Source organism: Oncorhynchus mykiss, chromosome 13 (assembly GCF_013265735.2).
Source record: "Oncorhynchus mykiss isolate Arlee chromosome 13, USDA_OmykA_1.1, whole genome shotgun sequence".
Classification (NCBI taxonomy): Eukaryota; Metazoa; Chordata; class Actinopteri; order Salmoniformes; family Salmonidae; genus Oncorhynchus; species Oncorhynchus mykiss.
This window is the reverse complement of record NC_048577.1, coordinates 45,492,887-45,519,129: the sequence shown is the minus strand read 5'-3', so window position 1 is coordinate 45,519,129 and position 26,243 is coordinate 45,492,887. Positions and strand designations below refer to the sequence as shown.

The 26,243-nt window shown below is 43.2% G+C and overlaps 1 protein-coding gene across 2 annotated transcripts in view; it reads right to left on the bottom strand.

The window, feature by feature from the left end:
- Nucleotides 1-26,243, bottom strand: part of LOC110486545 (growth factor receptor-bound protein 2) — a 39,525-nt gene that overhangs the window by 5,193 nt on the left and 8,089 nt on the right. Inside the window, exons 1-2 of one of the 2 annotated variants that reach the window (XM_021558236.2) lie at nucleotides 14,062-14,212; nucleotides 6,892-6,989 (exon numbers count right to left, since the gene is read on the bottom strand). In XM_021558236.2, the coding sequence (XP_021413911.1) occupies nucleotides 6,892-6,989; nucleotides 14,062-14,103 (140 nt within the window). In that variant the 5' untranslated portion in view covers nucleotides 14,104-14,212. Of the gene's footprint in view, nucleotides 1-6,891; nucleotides 6,990-14,061; nucleotides 14,213-26,243 lie in introns of those variants that run through there. The other variant, XM_021558235.2, reaches the window with a different exon arrangement.

The window sequence follows — 26,243 nt, the reverse complement described above, 5'->3', positions numbered from 1 at the left end:
CAGGATCACTCAGGGAGACGCTGCACGTGCAGCGAGGTGCAGGGGCACAGTTATCCAGTGATGGAGGACACCCAAACGAACCAGTGGGAGGCCCCTCTCCTACCAACAACCGAAGCCGTGGGAGCCCAAAGCACCACTTGAGAGGTGTTCTGTTGGAGGGTTTTTGGAGTATATCGCAAAATGGGGTTTGAGAAATACAACGTGTCTCTGACACTGGTGGGTAAATATATTGGAGGCAGGGTGAACAATCTCCAAAGGAGGTGCCAACCCAAGGTGGATCACGTATGAGAATTGGACAGGAGTAATTGGTGGGATAGACAAAGACGGATCCAAGGGAATGGATGGTCTAATGCAGAGAGTGATAACCAATAGTGGGAGCACCACAGCCAGTCCCCAATATCACTAGGGCCATGCTAAAGAACCAGGCTTTCCCAAGTGGCAGAGACACAAATGCCACCGGAGCAATGGTCACCTGCAGGGATTGAAAACCTGGCGTGGTTGCAAAAGGATACTGCACAAATAGGGTAATTTTACCATCAAAAAATAACTGAACAAAATCAAACACAACATGTAAAGTGTTGGTCCTACTGAGCTGAAATAAAATATCCCAGAAATATTCCAAATGCACAAAAAGTGTATTTCTCTCAAATGTTGGGCGCAAATTTGTTTACATCCCTGTTAGTGAGCATTTCTACTTTGCCAAGATAATCCATCCACCTGACAGGTGTGACATATCAAGAAGCTGATTAAACATTCATTACACAGGTGCACCTTGTGCTGGGGACAATAATTGGTCACTCTAAAATGTGCAGTTTAGTCACACAACACAATGCCACAGATGTCTCAAATTAAGGGATCGTGCAATTGGCAAGCGGACTGCAGGAATGTCCAACAGAGCTGTTGCCAGAGAATTTAATGTTATTTTCTCTACCATAATCCCCCACAAAAGTCATTTTAGAGAATTTGTCAGTACGGTGGGGTGTTCAGTATGAGTTTAGACATTTCTAACATACTGCTCTAATTATTCAATTTATTTTAATTTAAAATGAAAGACCTCTCAAATGAAGTTTGATAACTTTACTTACATGTTTTAAGAAGACAAAAATATTTGATAGAATGTGTGAAAAATCCAGACTAAGCTTTATGGGTACAGAGGGTACAGAGTGTACCCTTCAAACCCATGGATGTTCCAAATAAGCCCACCTCTTAAATAATACATTTGTATTAGATTAATATAATCTCCCCCAAATTTATAAAAATAAACTGATAATTATTATTCATCATGAAAGTAGCAGGGGGATGTCGTATCCACAGATATCAATGGACTTAGTTTTTGGTTCTTGCCGACCAGTACACACCCGATTCAACTAATCATAGACATCAAGACATGATTAGTTGAATCATGTATGTTATTGCTTGGTTAGAACACAAACCTGAACCCACACTGGGCCTCTGTGGATAAGAAGCCATGCAACAAAGACCATAACACACACAACTTTCAATGAATTATCTGAAAGATGATTCACATTTGATGTACTGAAAAACGAATTTCAGTACAAGATACGAATCCTATATATTCCACCTCGCGCAGCAACACTGACTGGCAGCGCTGAAGCCACTGCGCACAGATATAAATCGGTCTAATTTACTTGAAAGTCTACAAAGTGAGACTTTGTCCTCGTCTTGCTTGGCTATTTACATTTTTTTCGACGTTAGTTTAAGTCTGCTGCTTCAACTGATAGCAAACCCTAATCAAATCACAAATCTCTCACAGACACACATGACAAGACTTGAGTAGCCCCGTTACCACGGTAACCTACCTCCCTTAACCGATTTAATCCCATTAGTCACAACAGTGACCGTAAAAAACGTTCAGTTATAAGGCTCTGACAATTTTAATGAATGATGTATCAATACATTTCCATCAAATATTTAAATAATAAAGGGTCTCAATGAAATATGTGCAGTGTTATATGTTTTGTGTAAATTGTCACATGACCAGAGCCGTTTACTTCCTGGTTGCACCATGAGAAGTTGACTGTTGCATCAAAGCTCCCAAACAAAAGGATAGTAAAGTATGTTAACATTAAGATAGGACAAAGATTTTTAGTACACATCTTTAAAGGTGTCTAGTATTGATATATGCATTTGCAATTACTTAACTTTGTTCAGTGTGGTCATAGAATGAGTAAACATGTTGATGGCAACAATAGTGACTGGTGAGATAACACAGTGCATCTAGGTATACACATACATAGTTCTTGTTCTACCTAACTTTCTACTCTGTTCTTTCTTTTAGTTTTACTTTGAGTCCAGTTCTGGATATGTTGGATCTAGGTGACCGCCCAGACAAGGCGTGCAACGCTGCAGTTATCCCTCAGTGATTGTGATAGCGATGGGTCAGATATGGACTATGAGGGGGAGACAGGTCATTTGCCAGCCAGGCTGTTGAATGTATATGCTGAACCTACGCAAACAGATCATGACAGGAACAACATTATCAGTGATGGTGACCTACCCTTCACCACGCCACACTCTCCTCCCTGAGACTGGGTTGGGTCATAGACCCAGTGTCGTTCTTGGTGTTGCAGAGCAATCTCAGCTGCCTCAATGTTGCAAGTTCCTTAATGACAACTTCTTCACTTCACTTGCACCCCTCGATGAAATGACAAAAAGAGGATACGGGAGTTCTGGAACGATGAGGCAAAATTGTCTGATGTCCCATTCATGCCATAGAAGGACTTCATGAAGTTACCCCGTGGAACCTCTGAGGTTCTGACCCAAGGAGACAAGTTGCTGGTCCGTTAGAAAGACAATAACATTGTCACAGTGGAAACAAACATGGAGGAGAAATACAATGAGACCTCTGTCAAGAGATGGAACAAGAAGTGATGTGCCATTTGACAAAGTCCCACAACCAAAATGCATCAACCAATACAATGAGCACATTTGTGGTGATGAACTTCACAACCTACAGGTTTCAAGATACCTTATCTCCATCAGGACTAAGAAGTGGTGGTGGCCCATCTTTGCATAGTCTCTCAACAGTGCACTCGTAAATAGCCATTTATTTTATAGAGATGTTATGGGAGGGACCATCAACCTGGTCACCTTCTCATTGATAGTGGCACAGTCTCATATGCAAACGTTTGGCACGAAACCACTGAGCCACGGAAGGATATCTCTACTGGCTGCTACTGTTGAAGATCAGGTAAGATATGACAAAGCTTCTCACTGGCCAATCAACACGATGCACTGGTTCCATAGATGTCGTCATTGTGACGAAAGCACTACCTATGCATGTGAGAAATGCAAAGCGCCACTGCACATTGGGTGCTTCAAGATATACCACAGACAGTAGAAAAGGAGATAAGAGCGAATGAAAAAGGGCTGAAAAAAAAAACATAAAAGAAAAATAGAAAAGTCGATAAAGGGTGAGGAGAAGCAGTACAACGGACTCTAGGAAGAAAATAAAAGTCCAAGGGTGAGGAGAAGCAGTACAACAGACTCTAGGAAGAAAAGAAAAGTCAAAGGGTGAGGAGAAGCAGTACAACGGACTCTAGGAAGAAAATAAAAGTCAAAGGGTGAGGAGAAGCAGTACAACAGACTCTAGGAAGAAAATAAAAGTCCAAGGGTGAGGAGAAGCAGTACAACGGACTCTAGGAAGAAAAGAAAAGTCAAAGGGTGAGGAGAAGCAGTACAACGGACTCTAGGAAGAAAAGAAAAGTCAAAGGGTGAGGAGAAGCAGTACAACGGACTCTAGGAAGAAAAGAAAAGTCAAAGGGTGAGGAGAAGCAGTACAACGGACTCTAGGAAGAAAAGAAAAGTCAAAGGGTGAGGAGAAGCAGTACAACGGACTCTAGGAAGAAAAGAAAAGTCCAAGGGTGAGGAGAAGCAGTACAACGGACTCTAGGAAGAAAAGAAAAGTCCAAGGGTGAGGAGAAGCAGTACAACAGACTCTAGGAAGAAAAGAAAAGTCAAAGGGTGAGGAGAAGCAGTACAACAGACTCTAGGAAGAAAAGAAAAGTCAAAGGGTGAGGAGAAGCAGTACAACGGACTCTAGGAAGAAAATAAAAGTCAAAGGGTGAGGAGAAGCAGTACAACAGACTCTAGGAAGAAAATAAAAGTCCAAGGGTGAGGAGAAGCAGTACAACGGACTCTAGGAAGAAAAGAAAAGTCAAAGGGTGAGGAGAAGCAGTACAACGGACTCTAGGAAGAAAATAAAAGTCCAAGGGTGAGGAGAAGCAGTACAACGGACTCTAGGAAGAAAATAAAAGTCCAAGGGTGAGGAGAAGCAGTACAACGGACTCTAGGAAGAAAAGAAAAGTCCAAGGGTGAGGAGAAGCAGTACAACGGACTCTAGGAAGAAAATAAAAGTCCAAGGGTGAGGAGAAGCAGTACAACGGACTCTAGGAAGAAAAGAAAAGTCCAAGGGTGAGGAGAAGCAGTACAACGGACTCTAGGAAGAAAAGAAAAGTCAAAGGGTGAGGAGAAGCAGTACAACGGACTCTAGGAAGAAAAGAAAAGTCGACAAAAAAGGGAAAAAGACAATCAAAATGACTGAAATGTTTTTGGAAAAGAGGATCAATTGATTCAAGACATACTGTATGCCAGTAGGTCTGACTGATCATAGTTCAAAATAGTGATGCACAAACTAGTCGTGCACTTGGTTCTGAAGCCTACCTCTGATATATATGTATGTGTATAATATTTTTTTATTTTATTTTGTCCAGTGTAGGCCTCTACTTGAATACATGTTCTACAGGCTACCTCTATCCTAAATGTTACCTTTATGTTCAATGTGAATGAATGACACGACTGCTATACAGTTGTTAGTGAATGTTGCACTAAAATGTCACAATGCACTAAAGAACAAGTTAAAATGTTACAATATTAATGTTTCAATACATGTTGCACTAAAGCAACAATGTTACAATGTTGAAATACATTGATGTAAAATAGTCACACTAGAACATGTGGCAATGCTGGGGACTGCCAGTGACAGAGTTTTAAATGTGTTAATAACTGGGCTGGGATATAGAAGAATTTATGACTGCATTGGAGAAATATGTTAATTCAGTATACATTATCCCACCGGTCACAATTGTGAACAACCATAAAAACACAGTTTCACCTACTTTACCATGAAAAAATAAAATAAAATAATGATTGATTATTTGAAAGGGTTACTAATGACACAAGATTTTGATATTTTCATGTCTGGGAAAAATGTGGGATTAAATGGGTTAAAGGGGCAGGTGAACATTTTGGTTAAAAGACTCGGGTCCAAAAAATGTAATGAAATTGAGCAATATACACCACATTACTTCTTACTAATAAATTTCTTGTTATAGAAACATTACAAAGCATGGTCATCCGTTGTTTTGTGTTTTTTATATAATTATGGTGAAAAAATATTTTGCCGGGTGGCTGGTACATTTTTTCCATCTACCTGCACCAGTGGCTGGTGGGCCAAAAAGTAGGCCCTGATGCCAATGGCAGAAAAGTTCAAAAAATATTTATTTTGTACTTCATCATTGCAAAAGAACCCTCCCCAGCGCAATGTTGCCCGAATGCTGGCTCGTTGTTTTATCATAGAATTGGGTCACACCATGTGGACATTGATTACATGTTGTCCCCAAAAGCAAGCAGAACTATTCGGGAATATAATGGACGGACTTGGGGACTGCTATTTCTTGAAACACACTTCTGTGTCATAAGAACAAGAGTAGGTGAAGGGAATTGTATTCATGTGTTCATAAATTAACAAACACCAGTCCCACCATTGGACAATTACCACATTTGGTTCAAAATTGTAAGAAAACAAATGACACACTGCATGAAATTACTCATGATTCAAGCTAAGAAAGAAAGCTTTTAGTCATAGGATGTCACAATTTTAACCAGTTAAATTAATGTGTTTGCTACTATGGATAAAAAAGCTCTGTCACGTCAACCACCCATGTACTGTACCCAAAATAAGGCAGGCTAGTTGGTGTGTGTACGCACTTGCTGCCACTCCATCACAGCTAGTCTATAGAGGGACAAAGGGCAAACTCCTGCCCCACTACTACTGGCATGGGATCAATTCTGAACTGTTCCCTACACTAAGGCTACACTCAGGGCTTCCATTACACAGACAGACTGAGGGTAGGGACCAGACCCGAGATAACTTGTTTCTGCTGGCCATCTCTTCCTCATGATCACAGCCACACCCTTTACTCACAACTCACACTCTGCCCACACCAGCTGACCTGAGCTCTGCTTTCTCTCTGCTCATTAACACAAACTATGGATCAGCCATTTCTCACTATCCAAGTCCAGGCATTAATCATCAATAAATTGGCCCTGGAGCAGTTGCTAACAGCTTATACCTGCACTATATATATCTGCATTCACTGTACAGAGACAGACAAAGCCAAGGCATGGCATAGCTCCTTGGGACAGAGACAGCCAGACCCAGCAACTCAATACTCAAAAATCCCACCCGATAGAATCCCGGGGACGATGACATAATGGGTCAATATTAAATGAAGTCTAAGAGGCCCAGAGCGCACTAATACAGAGAGCGCTAATCTGGCACGGTGTGCACCAGAGGTAATATCCTCTAAGAATCCTCACAGTGCTTCAATGAACACACAGGGAGAAGATTCCACTGCTGTGGTACTGGCTATTTCAGCACAGTACTAGGAGTTGACGGGACTGTTCTGTTCAATTCAGACAGTTGTTTCATAGTGCCAAATCAATGTGATACATTGAAGCTGTGGCCCAGCGTGACCTGGCAGTCATGATGAGTCCTGTTTGCCCATACCCCGAGTCAGCAACAATAAGCTGGAGAGGTGAGTCCTCCTGAGTCATATTAGGAGTCTGGGCCAGGTGGTTCATACTTACGGATGTGCTTTCATCTCTATGTAGTTCTTGGGGATGAAGCCGTCTTTCCCGTTCAACTCTGCTTTGTACCAGTTCTGGTCACACTCTTCATTTAATACCTAGAGAAGGGAAGAGAGTTAACAATATATCACATCTAGTAAACAGAGTACTTCTCAGGTCACTGGGAAGGGGGGCTGAAACAGTTTTGTATCCACTAAATGGGGCACAGCCATAAACGACAGACTGAGACACGTTTGTCTGTTGTGAGTACACTCATTTACCAAGCAAGCAAGCCTCCATGACACCAGGCCAGCTGTGGGAGCACTCTTGTCTGAGAGACATACAGTGGTTTGCAGGTCTGTGTGCACTGGTGCAAAGTTTGGGTGTGTGTGTGGCTGTTGTTGTTGAAAGACATGCACCTGTACACTGGTGCAGTTAGTCATGTAAAGAGCCTCTGGCTTGAACACTCAGTCAGATGTAAGATACTGTGGTCATCAATTCTCACCAGGGTTCTGACTCACAGTAATATATTGACACGTCCCACTCAAAACAAAGATATTCCAACCTCCATCTGTCTGAACACACAAATATCAGACCTTCTGGCTTCAGTACAGCCTTTCCATTTCAGAAGAAATAGGAGTCATACTAGATATAGTCTAGAATACACAGGTATTTCAATGTGATATGCTGACCACAGGCTTCCATGTTGGGACACACTTCATGGCCTCTGCTAGGTGTTGAAACACCTTTAAACCATACTTGACAATGTGTGATCAAGGGAGGATCTAGGCCTACATCTTTTTGTCTGCAAAAAAAGTGTTGAGGAACTAGAGTGTGCAACATCCTTCCTGTGCACAGAGCACTGGGAGAGAGAGAGTGAGAGATAGAAAGGAAAGTGAGGCAGAGTGGGTGTGCCACCACTGTCACACTAGAGGGTTCTTAAAGCATGCAAGGCTTTTTGGGCGACCTGACCAAATTCACATTGAAATGTGTGTTATAGATCGGTCCTTCACATTGAAAGCAAGTCTAAGAAGCAGTAGATCTGTTCTATATGTGCTATTTCTAAGCATCCCGTGCTTAAGTTTCGTTTTTTGGCTCTTTTACGTTCGGTTTTGTACACCAAATTCAAACAGCTGACAAAACAATATTTTTGGTTATGGAAAATATATTTCACAGCAGTTTAGATGGTACGATGACTATCTACACTATACCTGCTTGTTTTGTCACAAAACCTGAAATTAGGCAAACTATCAGAATTTTAGCATCCAGGAAAAGCTGGAGCGATTTCTGCATATTGCATCTATCTTTAAACCTAACCTGAAAAACCCAAGGGGAGGTTGCATTGCTTCTCAAACTCTTTTTGATTTACATAGAACTGAGTAACTCAACTAAAGCACCCGAATCCTTCGCAGATAGTGGTTTAGTGTTTAGTGTCTGCGGGTTCACATAACTTGGTCACACAGACCACAGAGTGTGTGAATTGGCCTGGATGACCTGTGAGTAGAGGGGCTACAGATAGACTACAACCTTCAGGCACTCAGCACCTCAACCACATCCAGCAACAAGATGGCTTCTTAAGCCCCCCTCAAACACAATACAGGCTCTGATCCAGAGCTATACAATGATCTTCCAACTATCAGATAAGAGGGTTGCTCCGGGTGAGATTGATTTCTCCCTTTTCTCACACAGACATACAGTAATTTACACAGTAGGCGTGTAGTTCCACTAGAGGGAAAGGCAGACTGGTACAGCACAGTTCAGGCTGTGCTGTACAATGAGTAGTGCAGCAGTACAGAGGGCTTCTGACCACAGAGTATTGATCTATGCATTACACAGCATTTGGGAAACATCTCCATAATGCATACACAACAGTGTAAATGCAGCTAGACATGTTGTATTTCTATCAGGTATCCTTTGACATTGTTCACAAAAGAAAAGCTGCAGCTAGGGTAGAGAGGAAGGACCTACTCATGTCACAACATCTAACCGTCATAACTCTATCTAACCAGAAACTACAGATATGCTTCACCTTTCAGTGTCTTTTAATCCCGCCCCATCCTGAAAGTTTTTCAGAAGAGCTCAGTCTCCTTCTACTTCGGTGTGTAGTGTTGATCTGAAGCCCACGCAAGCAACCAGCCCCCCTGGTGGTAAAAAACACCATGGCTTAGTGGAAAGAGCCAAGCAGGAGACAACTGAAACAGGAGTCATGTAAGAGACTATGTGAAGGCATCCCAGGCCATCAGTGTCAGTAGTACAGTGTCAGTGGTGAGATTGACATTAGGCCTATTCACTCTTTCCACCACACCCTCGTACTTCTCAAAGCCCCGATGATGGGGTCTGGCAATTCCCACCCCAGCTGGTCACTGGCCTCAGTGCTCTCTGACCTCTCTGCTCCAGCTAGCCTGCAGCACACCAGCTGTCACTGTGGAACCACAGCCACTACGGCACAAGAGACAACATTACAGAGGGGGGAAGGAGAGAGGAGTTCATGCCTGTGGCATTATGATAATGTGAGTGAATGTGAATAGGTTGTGAGGAGCACAGGGGGGAGACAGGCACAGTGATGGAAGAGTATGCCTGTGGCAGTGTGTGTGTGTGTGTGTGTGTGTGGTCTTACAATTGGTGGGGCAATGCAGGCAGGCAGCCTCTGGGAGTGACTGATTGCACATGTGTAGACGTGGCAGACATGCGGTCTGGAACTCTGAACTCCAGGTGATCTCACTTTCTCTACATCTTATTACAGACACAAACACTACACTCCACCTTAGTCTCATCACCTACACAGTTCACGACTTATCTACCTCAAACATAACAGCTCACAGACACTCCCTCATGTTCTCGTGCAGATACAGTGGGGCAAAAAAAGCAGAACTTAATATTTGGTACAGAAACCTTTGTTTGCAATTACAGAGATCATACGTTTCCTGTAGTTCTTGACCAGGTTTGCACACACTGCAGCAGGGATTTTGGCCCACTCCTCCATACAGACCTTCTCCAGATCCTTCAGGTTTCGGGGCTGTCGCTGGGCAATACGGACTTTCAGCTCCCTCCAAAGATGTTCTATTGGGTTCAGGTCTGGAGACTGGCTAGGCCACTCCAGGGCCTTGAGATGCTTCTTAAAAGGAGCCACTCCTTAGTTGCCCTGGCTGTGTGTACATCTTTGTACGATGGACATAGGCTAGGGATGTTGCTGTTTGTTACTCATCTTGTCGGCAGACGAAAAGTAAATGTGGACAGTTCTAACATCTCAATAAGCGCCTCAGAATTCCATAAGGACGCGCGTTGTTGCAACCACGATGTGTCGGTCTTCACTTGTATATGCATGTATATTTTTTTTTACAGCTCTCGGGATAAAATTATTGTTTGGATAACCTTATTTACTATTATGTATTGTTTATCGTAATTTGTTTCAGTGCGATGTGCACTGCAAAGAACACCGGAAGAAGAAGTATCACTGAATTATCACAGTGAATATTGTAATATTTGTTTATATGTGTCCATTAATCCCATAAGGGATGGGTTGGCAAATTGCGATTTGACACGAAAATAAAATGTAATTCACTGCAGCCTACTTCGGAGCTATGACACCTGTGAGAAGGACCAGATCGTGGGTCGGGCATTTAATAAGAAGAATTGAGATATCTGAGAGCGCTATGTGAGTGAGAGGTGCTTCGGAGCACAGTGATTGGCAGCCAGGAGAAGGGAATTAGAATTATATTCAGCACTTTGGCCGCAAGGCATGGATTATTTTAGGGGAATTATGGCCATACATGGTGGTCGATGCTGCCGGGAAATGCAAGGCCTGTTAACACATATCTAAACACTCACTGCTGATTCACGCACAGCATCATTTTAAATCTGTGGACTACCAGTGCCTTAGGGGTCCTGGTAAAAGTGTGATCTAATGGTGTGAGTGACTGAAGCTCATGATGTGTGTGTGTGATGGTGTGAAAGAGCTACAAGGGCCACTTTACCCTGCATGGTGATCTAGAAGTGGTTACAAGAGTCAAGTAAAAGTGAGAGTAGGGCTGTGGCGGTCACGAAATTGTGCCAGTCGGTGATTGTCAAGCAAATAACTGTCCATCTCACGGTAATTGACCGTTAATTAACAAACACATTTACCAACTCCTGGCTTCCACACATAGCCTACAAGCCACTGATGCAGACCTTTGGAACATCTACATTTTAAAAAAAGTCTAATAAATCCATGTAATATAGCCTACACATTCACAATAAATCCATCATTTTTTAGACAGGTCTAAAGAAACATGATATGAAGAAAATAGACTATTTCAGAAGAACAGAATAGCATACTCTGAGTTGTCCTTATGTTAGGTCCTAATCTGGCTATGCCAAATGGCTGTGGGCTACAATAGTTCATTTAGCAAACAAGATTTGCTTAGAATTGTGTGTCATTATTTTATAGTATGAAGAATACATTTGAAAAATATCTGAATAAAATAGTAAGGATATTTTCTCCAAACGATTTGAGGGAGTGCGCACATGCAGCTATTCTGTGTTGATAGGTTAACAAAGAAATAGGTCCTCCTAAATGCTTAATTTAGAGTTATGTAACTTTAGTTTGTAAAATTTTGGGCTATATATTTAGATGTTTTGTATATTGTAAAGCTGCATGATGCGACTAATGATGATTTGAAAAAAGTAGCTAAAAAGACATGAGCTCTGCTTAGTTTTTTGTGTGCAGCCTGTACACACTTAATCAGTCTCTCATTCACAATTTGACAAGCACTTGATAATGCCTCAAATTTCACAACAGCATCCCCTTTGTGTGGCCGTAATGCACCCTAAAAAAATCCATGCCTTTTGCTGCTGTTGTGCCCTTCTCCCTGAGTGCTGCATGCTCCGAAGCATCTCTCACTCACATGGCTCTCCATCACATGATTGGGTCTTTCTCACAGGCTACAAGTGAAGACAGACAACACTGGGGACGCAATTGCGCACGTCCTTATCCAATTCCGAGGAGCATATTTATTCGATTTTTTTTACCCCTTTTCTCCCCAATTTCGTGGTATCCAATTGGTAGTTACAGTTTTGTCTCATTGCTGCAACTCCCATACAAACTCGGGAGAGGCGAAGGTCGAGAGCCATGCGTCCCCCGAAACACAACCCAACAAAGCCGCACTGCTTCTTGACACAATGCCTACTTAACCCGGAAGCCACACCAATGTGTCGGAGGAAACACCGTACACCTGGTGACCGTGTCAGCGTGCACTATGCTCAGCCCGCCACAGGAGTTGCAGGTGCGCGATGGGACATCCCTGCTGGTCAAACCCTCCCCTAACCCGGATGACGCTGGGCCAAATTGTGCGCCGCCCCATGGGTCTCCCGGTCGCGGCCGGCTGCGTCAGAGCCTGGACTCAAACCCAGAATCTCTAGTGGCCCAGCAACACTGTGATGCAGTGCCTTAGACCACTGCGCCACTCGGGAGGCCCCGAGGAACAAATTTAAGATATTGGAAGAACTGTCCACATTTACTTTTTGTCAGCCAATAAGATGAGTAGGCCTAACGAACAGCAAAAGCACTTGCCTATGTCAATCTACTGTCCCCCATAGTACAAAACTTGACCTACTCTATTCTGTGCAAGAAATAAATATTCCAAACACAATCTGGGAGAGTTGTGGAATGCGATAGATCCAGAATTAACACAACCACTAGCATGAATTCTTTTTTTTTAAATTACGCAATGTGGCGGACGCAACAGATCAGAACATTTCCCTTAAAATGTTGATAAACTATTTCTTCATTATAAGCGCAGCAATGCGCACACGGCAGTAGTAGGCTATAAGCGTGAATGTTCCATAAGCAGGAAAACACCATTATCAAAAGTGACAGTAAATGTGATTATGCATGTAATGCTTTTATTATAAAAAGGTGCAGTTATGGTGAAAATGATCTTCCCCAAACTTGAAACTCACGCACTGCGTACAGTGTGTATGCCAGTTAGGCTCTACACCCCTTGTAAAGCACATTAATGTGCTTCATTTTATTAAGAAGTTATTTTGCCACTTTAGTGATACAAACCTTATCAAAACATATAGGCCTATGGGCTAGGCTACATGAGGTGTGAGACTATGATTTGAAAAAGTCGCAAAAAAGGCATTGTTTCTTGCCTTTCACTTGTGAATGATGCCCAGTGTTAGTATATAATTCACAAGTGATAGGCTAATATTGTCATCCATCAGACTATTCTTGATTTATTCTTTACATATACTAAATAATATATGTGTGAGATTTTTATTTATTTAGAATGGACCATTATCATGCACTTGTCTCAAAACAGGGGCATGGGAAAAATATACATGTAATCTATGCACTTTCCTGTGGTTCATTTTCATGCCAGCCTAGTAAGCTATACTCCTGTTGTAAAGACAAGCAATGTGCTTAATATAATGAAAGTTGAGAAATAAATATAGTAGGCCTAGCCTTTAGAAAGCTCTTTTTAATAGAGGCCATCACTATGTTTTCTCACGCAAATGCATAGCCTATAGAAATGCTGCGCACCATAAGCTAATGGGCTCTCATTAAGTGTTTGATTAGATATTCGATTACATTTGCATTGATGTCAGAGTGCTGAGTACTAGGCAGAGGCAGTCAGCGAGTTTGGTAGGCTACTAATGACCACCAGCAGCATCAGCGCTTGGAGAAGTCTAATTACCGTGTCTAAACGGTCACGTGGAATTTGACTGCCTTCATGACTCGTGACCGCCGGTGTGGTCACTGCAACTGCTCTAAGTGAGAGGTGGTTTGTAGAGGCAAACAAAACACAACCCCATCTCTGTACAACCCTGACACTTCATCAGCACCTAACAGCCGCATCTGAGTGAGTATGAGGTCTCAAGTAGAGATATTAGAGGACAGTCAGAACAGATTGCAGTAGTTTCCTAAACATTTAAAAAATTGTGATAAATTCAGGCGCCACAGATTGAGAAGCAGGTATCTTCTCTGTTCTCAGGTGAAGCTTGCATTCTAAACTTCACCTGAGAACAGAGAAAGCACAGAGAAAATACCTGCTTCTCAACCTTGCATTCTAAACAGACCTCAAACTACTTCAACCCAACCAAAACCAAGTACATGACCTTGTCAAGCAAAAAACAACAATGCAGTCTCCAGCCGAACACACCCTCATTGTCAATAACACCTCCATTGAACAAGTACCGCATTACAAATACCTGGGCACCTGGCTTGATGAATAACTCAACTTCAGCACCCATTTCAATAACCACAAAATCTAATCCAGACTGGGCTTTCTCCACCGCAACAAGTCCTGCTTTTCCCGCTCCGAAAATGTCCTGTGTCCTCCCTCTGTTGGACTATGGTGACACTACCGCAACGCCCCCAAAACCCCGCTCTCAAAATCGAATACTCTGTTCCGCTCAGTCATTAGATTTTCCACTGGAGCCCACTACCGCACCCACCACTATTCCCTCTATGAGCAGTTTGGCCAACCATCCCTCACAAGCAGACAACAAATGCATAGGTTCACCATAATTTACAAAACCCTTACTGGCAAAGCCCCCTTCTAAACTCCTCTCCATGTCCTCCTACATCTCCCTGTCTGTTCCAACATCCTGCTCCAACTCCGAAACATTAACACTCTGCTGCTACTGACTGGAATAAAGTCCAGCAGGATTTAAAACTCAACCAATGAATCTCCATTCCCAGTTTCATTAACAGGTTAAATGAGCTAGTTATCCACCCTTGGGACTGCTTTTCAAGTAAGTGGCTAGTAGTTGTGTTTTACTGATGTGTTGTAAAGATGTATTTTTCTTTTTCTGTTTCTGCGTGGAACTTTTAAGAAATGTCTGCTTTGTCATGTGTCTGCTTTGCTGCACGGTTACTGCCCTATCTTGGTCAGGTCATTATTTTAAACGAGAATGTGTTCAATGATTTACCTGGTTAAATAAAGGTTAAAGAAAATAAATAAACTAAACAGGGCTGCTTCCTTGCTGGAATATTCCTGGGGAAAGGTCCAGAATAAATGTCAGCTCAAGGTACAGTCATAAAATGTAATTGAATTCAGGTTCCCATGAATAATTAACCAAATAAAGACAATATGCAAACTTTGTACATTCACCAGAACAAAGCAAAACCAAAATAACTTATTGTACCAATATTTTCCCATTCACAATGAAAATCCTGTGATATCGGTATTCTACCAACATACCCATCTGTGTTTCAAGGTTGACTTGAGACCAAGAAGAAAAGTTTTGTAGCGGCAACCAATTTGCAAACTCTCTCTTTATCACATTATGTTGTTAGCTACCAGTTGCAGAGGTTTGCTCAGCCTGCGTAAAGAGATTACACTTCTCCCTGGGGCTTGAAGAGGACTGTTTACTCAGAGTTAAAGGCTGAAAACAGTCAATCTTCCATAAGTAGTTCCATGATAACATGAAACCACAAGGCAGTTCCTTTAAACGGTAAAGCCGTAAACCTAGTTGGCTTGTTTACCTCGCTTGGCTTAGTCTGCTTAACCAGTTTTGTTACTGTATCTCTTAACTGACAATGCCTATGAAGGACAATTCTCTCACATCAAATTAAACTCGAGGTCTCGTGCAAACGGTCTGATGACACAAAAAAAAGATATGCTGAAAGAGCTGCAGCTGATGTGAAAAAGATTAAAACATTTGCTTTGTAGGCAGTTTCTTTCAGAGAAGGCAACAGCAGAACTGTGACTGTGCGTTGTTCTGTCTTCATGAGCTCCATGGCAGGCCTGCATTATGTTAATGAGATTCTGTGGGCACTCTGCATTCCCTCCCTGTAAAGAGATTTTTTTTTATCTGACTGAGGCACAATAGATTCATGAGTTTCTATTAGCGAGGCTAAGGTCCGGGGGATAATCTCCTCCACAGCTGCCACGGAGCAGACTGGCTCCCCCACACACACGGCGCTTCTCAGACCCCCGCTAAAATCCTGGTGGCCAAGCCTGAGACGCATAATGATGAACTCTATGCACCCCTTGGTCTGACTGACTGCCATCCCCAAAGCAGACTTCAATGACAACCCAATGCAGATGAGAGTAGCTGACAAACATGTGGAGCGGGTTTCTTCTGACGTTAGCATAGCTTACAGACCCGGCTGGTTATTTGGTGTAGCCTAGCATGAGAGGAGGAGGAGGAGAGGTGACTGATAGTCACACGTCTGTACTGTGGATGCAATCCAGAGACCATTTCTATGAATCAAGACTGCAGATTATGCTGGAGTGTGAAATTAACTGAGGCCAGTAGATAAAGCGTGTTCCAACTATGTGCCTCCCAGGCCTGTTGTTTCTGATAATGGACTTCTGTCGTGCATTTACAATTAAAACAACGGAGATAAAAACCCACATGTTCATCCATCCAGCAATTAAGCAAGGGCTGGTTCATTAACTTGTCTACTCACATTCAACCATTGTTCAGCTTTTTGAGAGACGGGAACAGAAAAACTAGGGTTATCTTTATCAGTTTACCCTGTACTCAACGCACACGGACAAATTAATCGTATCAATTAGGATCATGACGGATAAAACCGCGAACAAGGCCTCTGTTCATCATCTGACAATGCTGCCTGTGTGTAGTGTATGAGCGCACGAGAGACAGTAACTGTATTCAAAATCTGTGAAAGTAACGTGACAAAGCAAATAGTTTGGCGTACATGGACTGCACCCATTGGAAGGCCTGGTATGTTGACACGTTGGCGGCTGTGCTGAGTCAAACAGACTGGGGAAGGTCAAGAGCACATTGACCCTCCTTCCCCACAGCAAGGGAGCAGACACTCGCTCTGAGGAGGAGTGCTGATATGCACCAGAAAGAGAAGCTTACCCTGCCGCTAATGAAGCACTCCAACACTCCTGTAATTAACACAATGCTAAGGGCCATTACCACATGGGGAGCCGGCCCGCCACCCCACAGCTGCATTCCCCTAGTCAGCTCAAACTCAACTGAGGTGAATGGACCAATACATTACATCATGAAATCACTAGGGCTTTTTAAGTACCACTTCATAAACCAAGGCACCGGGGAAAGTAAAATATGAAAGGGTCTCAAACAGGACTTCTAGTGACGCATATGTAGAGAGCAGAGATGAGGTTAATCCAAATTTCAATTATTGTCTGTTGGATTAGAATTTTTTCATGTCTAGAATTAAAAAGGCACTAAATCTGGTACTGTGTACAGCCATCTGTATTGAAGGCCAGCTGTTGTATGGAGTATGGAATTAGGGCTCAGCTCTGGTCAATGCCAGCTTTACCAACTGCTCAGTGGTGGAATGGACTACCCATTATTACAATGGCGGTCGGGTCTGTCTACACGATAATCTAAAGATTGTGCAACACGCTCTCTGAAACAGATAAGCAAGAGGCATTTTGGCTTCCATCATCAGCAGTGGAGGGTTAGCGAACAATTCAGACAACCCCATTACTGGTCACGCTTGACATGTTCTGAAACACTGCTTAGTAGCTTAGTACTGGAGATTCAGCCATAACTCCACACTACTTCTGTGTAAGGAGAAAGGGCTCCAGTAGAATGTGCCACAGTGAAGCCAGTCAGTGAGGAGAGCAGCAGTCTACTCACACCCCCCCTGCCCAATCCCCATCCCCTGGGGAGGTTTTCTGGAGAATGGGGACAGCCAGGGATGGGAAGGACCAAAAATAAGCAGCAAGCCAAAAGAGATTGATACTGCAGGTTGATACTCACCCCTCTCTTCACATTAGAACAGGAAGGGTGATTTGCATTAACAGGAAGGAGGAGACAGGGGCGGCAGTAGTCCTAATTACGGCTTTGACTCACTGCTACGCTACGAAGCCCTGCTCCTCTCAGGAGGAGAGGCCTGATGGACCAGTTCAGAGGAATCACACTCCTTGTGATCAGCTCAAGAAAAGTCCTCCGGGTAAATAGAAAATGGGGGCATCTCTATTTTATGGCAGCAGCCAGTCCCACACGGCGTGTATGAAGTCCAATTTAGCAGTAGCCTATATTCCATGTACAGTTTGTTCCCATGTAAACCATATAAGCAGAGGGAACAGAGAGGAGAACTCCATGTGTGTGACAAAAGTAAAACAAAACAGACAACAGAATAAGAAGATTCTACAAGTCTTTATGTTGGCTAGAATCATCCTTTATCGTACATGCATAAAGAACCATTAGATGTGGTATATCTGCAGCATGGAGGAGGCAGTGTCAGATGGTGTGTGTGTGTGTGAGAGAGAGAGAGATGTCTAACAGGGTGTTTATGTCCAGTAGCTGTGATCAAGGAGCATTGGGCCACCCTAATCCCTGCTTTAGAAGGGCGCTTTAACGAGCTTCACATGCTGCCCACAATGGATTACCGTATTAGAGTGCACGCTGCAGCCGCCTCCCTCCCCACTCTCACTAGCAAACTCACTCTCTCCATGTCTCTCTCCTCCTGAGCCCAGCTGAGACGTCGGCTAGCAGCAGCAGCCTGGGTCTGGTGGTCTCCAGGCGCTCATGGTGATGAGCTCTGGGCCAGCCGCTACTGGGGTAGGGGACAGACTAATCTCATCTCTCAACTACAGCACAGTGGAGAGGAGGGGTACGGGTGAAAGGATGACATGAGATAATATATGAGAGTGAGAGAGAGTGGGAGGTTGAGGAAGAGTGACTCAGTTTGTGTCCAACTTGCAATGCAGAGGACCCTGGGGCTCCATCCAACCCACAGGTGTCTGCCTGCCTCAATGGCCTCGCCCATAAACCGAGGTGCACACAGGGAGCCTGTGACATTATCTGGTTAGATATTTATCAGTGACTCACACTCATCCAGCCATCAGGCCCAGTGATGCCTGACTAAAGCAATGGCCTACTCTGATCCCAATTTCCCCATGAGTGCCACAAGCTGACTCTGGGCAGATAGCATTTACTGCTCTGGCGAGCACAGAGCCAGCAGACACTGTGGATGATGGAGAGACTAGGAGACAGGTAGCAGAGAGCCACTATGTTGACATGAAGAGCCCAATCTTGTCCTTTGGTTCCTGGGAAAGCGTGGGTGGGCGCCAGGGTGAATCAGTGTTAAGCAAGCGGGCCCGCTGCCGCTTGCTTTCCCCAGACAACATAGATAAGGATGCCAAACAGTCAAGGCTCCATTTCAGTCCATTAACACAGTAAGGCAATATTTGCCATTTCCATCCTTCTGAGGGCAGTGACAACAGGGTGCCGGTGGTGACATGGACAGAAAGCCTTCCACTGTGTTGCTATGGGACACCATGTTCACTGTTCAATCACTTCCTCCTCTTAACTTCTGTCTCCAAAACATAACTCACAACCGTGACACACTTCTGCAAGTCAGCCAGGTGCAGCATTAAAACTCCACATTACTAACCGAACGCGACCGGGAGGTCCGTGGTGCGACGCACAATTGGCTTAGCGTCGTCCGGGTTAGGGAGGGCTTGGCCGGTAGGGATGTCCTTGTCTCATCGCGCACCAGCGACTTCTGTGGTGGGCCGGGCGCAGTGCGCGCTAACCAAGGTTGCCAGGTGCACGGTGTTTCCTCCGACACATTGGTGCGGCTGGCTTCCGGGTTGGATGCGCGCTGTGTTAAGAAGCAGTGCGGCTTGGTTGGGTTGTGTATCGGAGGACGCATGACATTCAACCTTCGTCTCCCCCGAGCCCGTACAGGAGTTGTAGCGATGAGACAAGATAGTAGCTACTAAAACAATTGGATACCACAAAATTGGGGAGAAAAAGGGGTAAAAAAAATTTAATTTAAAAAAAAATAACTCCACATTACTAAGGGGATGTGTTCCAAGACAACTTCTAGAAAAGTTCCCCTGCTACCTAATAGGGTCACATTAGCTCTGTTCTGACAACAGAGGGGAGGGGGGGAGACATAGGCTTATTTAAGTCCCACTCTCATGGGACGCCACACTTAATTAGAGAAACCCCATGACTCTCACTACACTTACAGCTACTGAAACACACAACGTGGCTGGTCCCTTAACACGGCAGGGGAACTTGGAAGGTTCCTGGCTGGGAGAATGGCGTAGTAGAGGCCCTCAGCTGAACCAAAAACTTCACACTGAGCACCACGGCAGGGATTTAAACATTTTCCACTCATGCGGACTTAAAAACAGACCAATAATTTAACTGTAGGGTTCTGGGAATAAAAAATAGAAAATACAATTACTGGATCTGATCTGGTTTGAGTCAACTTGTCTGCTCAGAGGATTCCTGATGTATTAATCAGGCTCTGCTCAGAACTGGACTGGAGTGAGGGGAATGATCAGCATAAGAGGGCACAGCAGGCACTCTTCTCTCCTCTGTGGTAAATCAAATGGGAGATGGGACCGATAGCTGCGCAGAGAGCTACTAAGTGATAGGGGAGATTAAATCGGAGGCTTAGTAGAAGTAACTGGCTAAAAGCTTCAGAGCTCCCCCTTTGAGAGTAAAAGCTAGTGGATAGTGATATGGAGAGCCCCCCCAAAAAAGGATCATAACTGAGAAAAAAGAACAAACTGCAATTAAAAAGATAAAGGGGTTGAAAAGAGGGGTTGTGTAAACAACATGTAATAAGGGATCATGAAGTATGATTACATATACTGAACAAAAATCTAAAACGCAACAAGTAAAAATGTCAATGATTTTACAGTTAATATAAGGAAATCAGTCAATTGAAATCAATTCATTAGGCACTAATCTATGGATTTCACATAACTGGGAATATAGATATGCATCTGTTGGTCAGAAGGGGAAAAAAGTTGAGGGTATGGATCAGAAAACCATTCAGTATCTGGTCTGACATACATTTACCTCGTGTAGTGCGACATCTCCTTTGCATAGAGTTGATCAGGCTGTTGATTGTGGCCTGTGGAATGTTGTCCCACTCTTCAATGGCTGTGCGAAGTCGCTTGATATCGGCGGGAACTGGAACACGAAATGGCACGACAATGGGCCTTAGGATCTCATCACAATAGCTCTGTGCATTCAAATTGCCATTGATAAAATGCAATTGTTAGTTGTCCGTAGCTAACGCCTTCCCATACCATAACCCCACCGGCACCATGGAGCACTGTTAACATTGACATCAGTAAACCGCTCGCCCACACGACACCATACACGCGGTGTGCCAGGAACAGTAGAAACTGGAATTAATCCGCGAAGAGCTCACTTCTCCAGCGTGCCAGTGACCATCAAAAGTGAGAATTTGCCCACTGAAGTCGGTTACGATGCCGAACTGCAGTCAGATCAAGACCCCGGTGAGGAGGAATAGGATGCAGTTGAGCTTCCCTAAGACGGTTTTCTGACAGTTTGTGCAATAATTCTTCAGTTGTGCAAACCCACAGTTTCAGCTGTCCCACAGGTGAAGAAGCCGGATGTGGAGGTCCTGGGCTGGCGTGGTTACAGGTGGTTGTGAGGCTGGTTGGAAGTACTGCCAAATTCTCTAAAACAACATTGGAGGCAACTTATGGTAGATAAATTAACCTTAAATTCTCTGGCAACAGCTCTGGTGGACATTCCTGCAGTCAGCACCCCAATTGCACACTCCCTCAGAACTCAGAAGCATTGTGTTGTATGACAAAACTGCACATTGTTTAAGTAGCCTCCTCAGCACAAAGTGCACCTGTGTAATGATCCTGCTGTTTAATCAGTTTCTTGATATGCCACACCTGTCCAGTGGATGGATGATCTTGGGCAAAAGAGAAATGCTCACTAACAGGGATGTAAACAAATGTGTGAACAAAATGTGAGAGAAATAAATGTGTGCTTATGGAACATTTCAGGGATATTGTATTTGAGCTCATGAAACATGTGACCAACACTTTAAATGTTGTGTTTGTATTTCTGTTGTTCAGTAAAGCTAATCCAGCTACTCTTTGGTGATGAGTAAGAGACCCACAGGCTGGTGTATTCTTACATGCCGTTTTGCACTTTGTAATCCAATGCAGCACTGTAGGTGTGGGGTGTCGTGATCGACTGTGCCGAGGAGACAGGAAGCTGCTGGGGGTGAAAGAGGCTCCAAACAGGAAGTGAGCTAAGCTGTGGTGAGAGCTGCACTGCACACACACGCATGTGCCAGTGCACAAGCTCAATCTGCATTCCAAAGGTTCCCAGCACTCTGAAGTAGGAGGGACTGTCCCACTTTACTGTGGCACATACTCCTAAAACAGCACAGTTTTGATCAGTTTGCACAGTGAAAGATTAAAAGGTAGATATAGACTGGAGCTGGGACGATAAACCTGAAAATTATCGACACCGACCATACCCATCACAGGCATTTTGCTGACATTGTTCATTACGATAAGTAGCCTACACTAGAGTAATGTAAAGTTTAAAATTAAATGTTTGTCAATATGGGGGGTTGTTGATGGGACAATTGATAGGTAAAACCATCAAACTAGTAGTAGTAGTTTAAAGGATAATTCAAAAAAAGGTGCACATTAAATGTTATTAACTTCAATTTATCGTTATCGCATGAATTCAGGCAATTTATCATGATATAGATTTTTGTCCATATCGCTCAGCTCTAATATAGACCAATTAAGGCCATCCTTTACCATTCACAGTGCCAAATGGGAGTGTGTTAGCTTAACACCAGCCTCTAGTTCAGCAGCAAAAGAAGAGTAGAGGGGGGAAGAGAGAGGCAGAGAAGGGCAAGTTTCAAAGATCTGTTATAGAAGCTAAATTTGCCAGCCAGTCAAACTTTTCATCTTTATTTATTTAAGAAGGAAATGAGTGTGAGTGAATGCTGCTGAAGACTACTGGGCAAACTCTCCTCTGTGGCCTTCTCCTGGTCGTCAGTTATAGCTGCTTTATGGGAGCACCGCCTGACTGGAGCTCATATCAGGGCTGCATGACAAGACATCAGGTTGTCTTGATAACCTGAGACGTGATTGGATACAAAGCAATAAGAAAAGGTAACATCCAGCCACTTTCCCAGTACTTAGGTCTAAAGATAGGATGCAATATCTCTCAGAAATTGTTGTGTAAAATGGGACTGAGAAATATGTATTTTATAAACTTCTTTTATATACCCCAAAAGCTTGCGTGCACCAGTTTATAAAAACTGAACTTGACGTGAGAATGTCCTTTCCTCCATGCAAACTTCGGACCATGCATAGTGGTTGAGGTATTGTATTGCAAGCAGACAAGTAAGTATTTTGTGCAAATGGGATATAGGATGACAAACTTACTTCAAAAAAACATTTGCCGTTAGTGAGAAGAGAGAAAATCTAGGCTGTGTTCAAATACACATACTGTATACATAATGAGTATATACACACTAACTACTATTAGTTCATTTTAGTATACTGTAAACAAACGGTATCCTTTCAGTTGAGCCTACTAGCGCATTGCCTTTCTACCGGAAGTTGCTGCTGTTGCTATGCAACCTCTTGCTAGCTTGTTAGCATAACAAATTACTAGCTAAACATTTTCTGATTTCGGGTGTGTTCGTAAATTCAATCTCAAGTGTCAGAGTGCACTCTGGGCGTTCATAAATCCAGAGCGTTGTCAGATTGTCCATTTGTAAATTCAGAGCGTATTGTTCTCAGAGCATTCAGAGCGCACACTGGATGCTCTGGCTGAGGAGTAGGGTTGAGCCTGGCGTTCTGACCTCACAACGGCAGTCAAGCACCAAAGCTAACTGGCTAGCACGCCCATTTTCTGAAGAATCGCATTATGGGCCCTAAAAGCACGGAAATAGTGTCCACTGCTCGTATACTTCGTATTTTGGTGAATTTAGTCCGGGAACTTTTGGCATACTAACTATATACATACTATGACCTATAAGAAAACTACATACTCAATTTAAAGTCACAAATAGTATGGTTAGTGCAGTTAGTATGAGTATTCGAACACAGCTCTAGCGTTTTATTTTTGTAATCTAAAATAATTCAACATAGGACTCATAACAGAATACATTTCTCACCTTGTCTGGCCGTGATAAGTTCATATTCCTGAATACAACAAACTACCATGCACATCACTCGTTCAATTGAGCATAAGTGAATAGATAAGCCATGCATTTCAAGTTCTGCTGTACGTGATCCCATAGGCAGCGCAGTTTATAGCCTACAGACTAATTGAACTTGAACAATTTGCCATTATAGTCTCTTTCAGAAACTGTCGTCGCAGTCCTTTTCTAAATACAGCATACATTAACATTCTGCCAACACAGTAAATAGACCGGTAGCTTAGGTAAAATATTTGATTATTGCTGTACGATAGGAGCGTGACATCATAAACCTATTTAATCTCAAAGCCTATACCGAGGCAGGACATGGAAACAATTTATTGATTAACAAAATATTTAACAATTCTTTGTTTATATAGAAGTGTGGGCTGTAGCCTACATTTAAATTGATTCCAACATGCAACCAATGTTGCAAAATATGCTGACAAGCAGGATGCATGTTGTTTGAAGAACAAAAAGTCACTGCAAAATATCAGAACATTCTGCCCACACATCTACAGAAATGTGATCAAATACGCAATTGCTGCTTCTTTTACAAAACTGCCGTGGCCTAATTCAAAATAGTGCCAAATTATACAGCAAATAAAGTGCGTTATTGTCACCATAAAAGGTCAATAGAGGGTGTTATTGTCACCATAAAAGGTGAAGAGGGCATTTTCCGGGCAGAGTTTTATTGCTCGTTCACGGTCCAGGTCTGGTTTGTAAGTGAAACATGAGTATGTATGGCATGCGCAGGGCCTCCCGAGTGGCTCAGTGGTCTAAGGCGCTGCATCACAGTGTTGCTGTGCCACTAGAGATTCTGGGTTTGAGTCCAGGCTCTGTCGCAACCGGGAGACCATTGGCCCGCAGGGATATCCTTGTCCCATCACGCACTTCGACTCCTGTGGCGGGCCAGTCGCAGCACACACTGACGTGGTCGCCAGGTGTACGGTGTTTCTACCGACACATTGGTGTGACGGGCTTCCGGGTTAAGTGGGCATTGTGTCAAGAAGCAGTGCGGCTTGGTTGGGTTGTGTTGTGTTTCGGAGGACGCGCGGCTCTCGACCTTCGCCTCTCCCGAGTCTGTGTGGGAGTTACAGCGATGAGACAATGGGATACCACGAAATTGGGGAGAAAAGGGCTAAAAAAAATAAAAAATGTATGGCATGCGCCAAGTTGATCAATCTCAATTTTTTGTACACACGCAGACTTGTCAGAAAATTACGCAACTTTTATAAATGAGGCTCCTATGTAATACACGATACAACAAGTTACTCAAGTCACAAACCTAAACACTACTAGGCTATTCCCCTCAGGTTTTTTTTGTAATGGTGGATGATTTGAGATGGGTGAATAAATGTACAGTAAGCATAGCCTAAAACAATAAAAGGACTTTAAAAATCAGTAACATTTTTATTTCACATGGCATACACTGACTGGACGCATCTGGCAACATGGCTCATGTAGCCTTAGCTTCCGTTGTGATAGAAGAGCATAGCGATGAGGTATTGGCTGCCCTGCCATATGGCATGACTGACTTGAGGTGCCCATAGGAAAAACATCTAGGGCAGATAAAAAAGGAGATTTACAGCTCACTGCTTCTACAATATGGCATTGGCAGCATTATAATGGCACTCTGGTTCTCAAATAGAGGGCTGTCTTTTGCTGTACAAATAGATCTGAAAAAGCACTGGCTGCATTCATGCTTCTCAAAGGAGAACTAGCCAAGAGCATAAAGAATAGGGTTCTATTGTCAGAGGCAGTGAGCCTAACCCAAAAGATAATTTTTTGAAACCCCCCAAAACTAAAATGAGTTCCTTCCCCTTTTTAACGCTGATGCAAACTCACATGACACACTGTGAAACTAAGTCAATCAGCACAATGTGAGGAAAAAATTAACCAGATATTTTTCATATTAGCTACGTACATTTTAGTGTGTGCTAAGATTATTCTATTAACACTTCACTATTTAGGTTGAGATGTAAAGAAACTACAGAAACTCAGAAATATCTAACAGCTTAAAAATGTATGTTTAATAAAAACAGGAAGGTAGGAGTACAGCTCTGTTGTGTACGGCATTTATTGATAAGCTGAAAAAAAACAATGTGCAACACCACACACACACACAAAGATGTCTATATGAGGCACATGTTCTTCAATTACAGTTAGCCTAATATGGACAGTATAATTCAGCGCCAACACTACCATCATGCACCTGAGAAAACTCTAGGTAAGCTAAACAGAGCGGGAAAGAAAAGGGTAGAAAAAAAGTCCTTTTTTGTAGGAACATTTCAGCCATTGTTGCTGTCAGAATGTGATTGCCCGCTTAGTCTGTGTGTGTAACAAATAAGAGGGATACATTTGTGTGTGACTCAGGGCTGCAAATTAGAGGAGCCCTGGCAGGTCAATCAGCTGTGTGAGTCAGTGGTAGAGGCCGAGGAACAATGCAACCTGAATGCTCAACACAATGTGA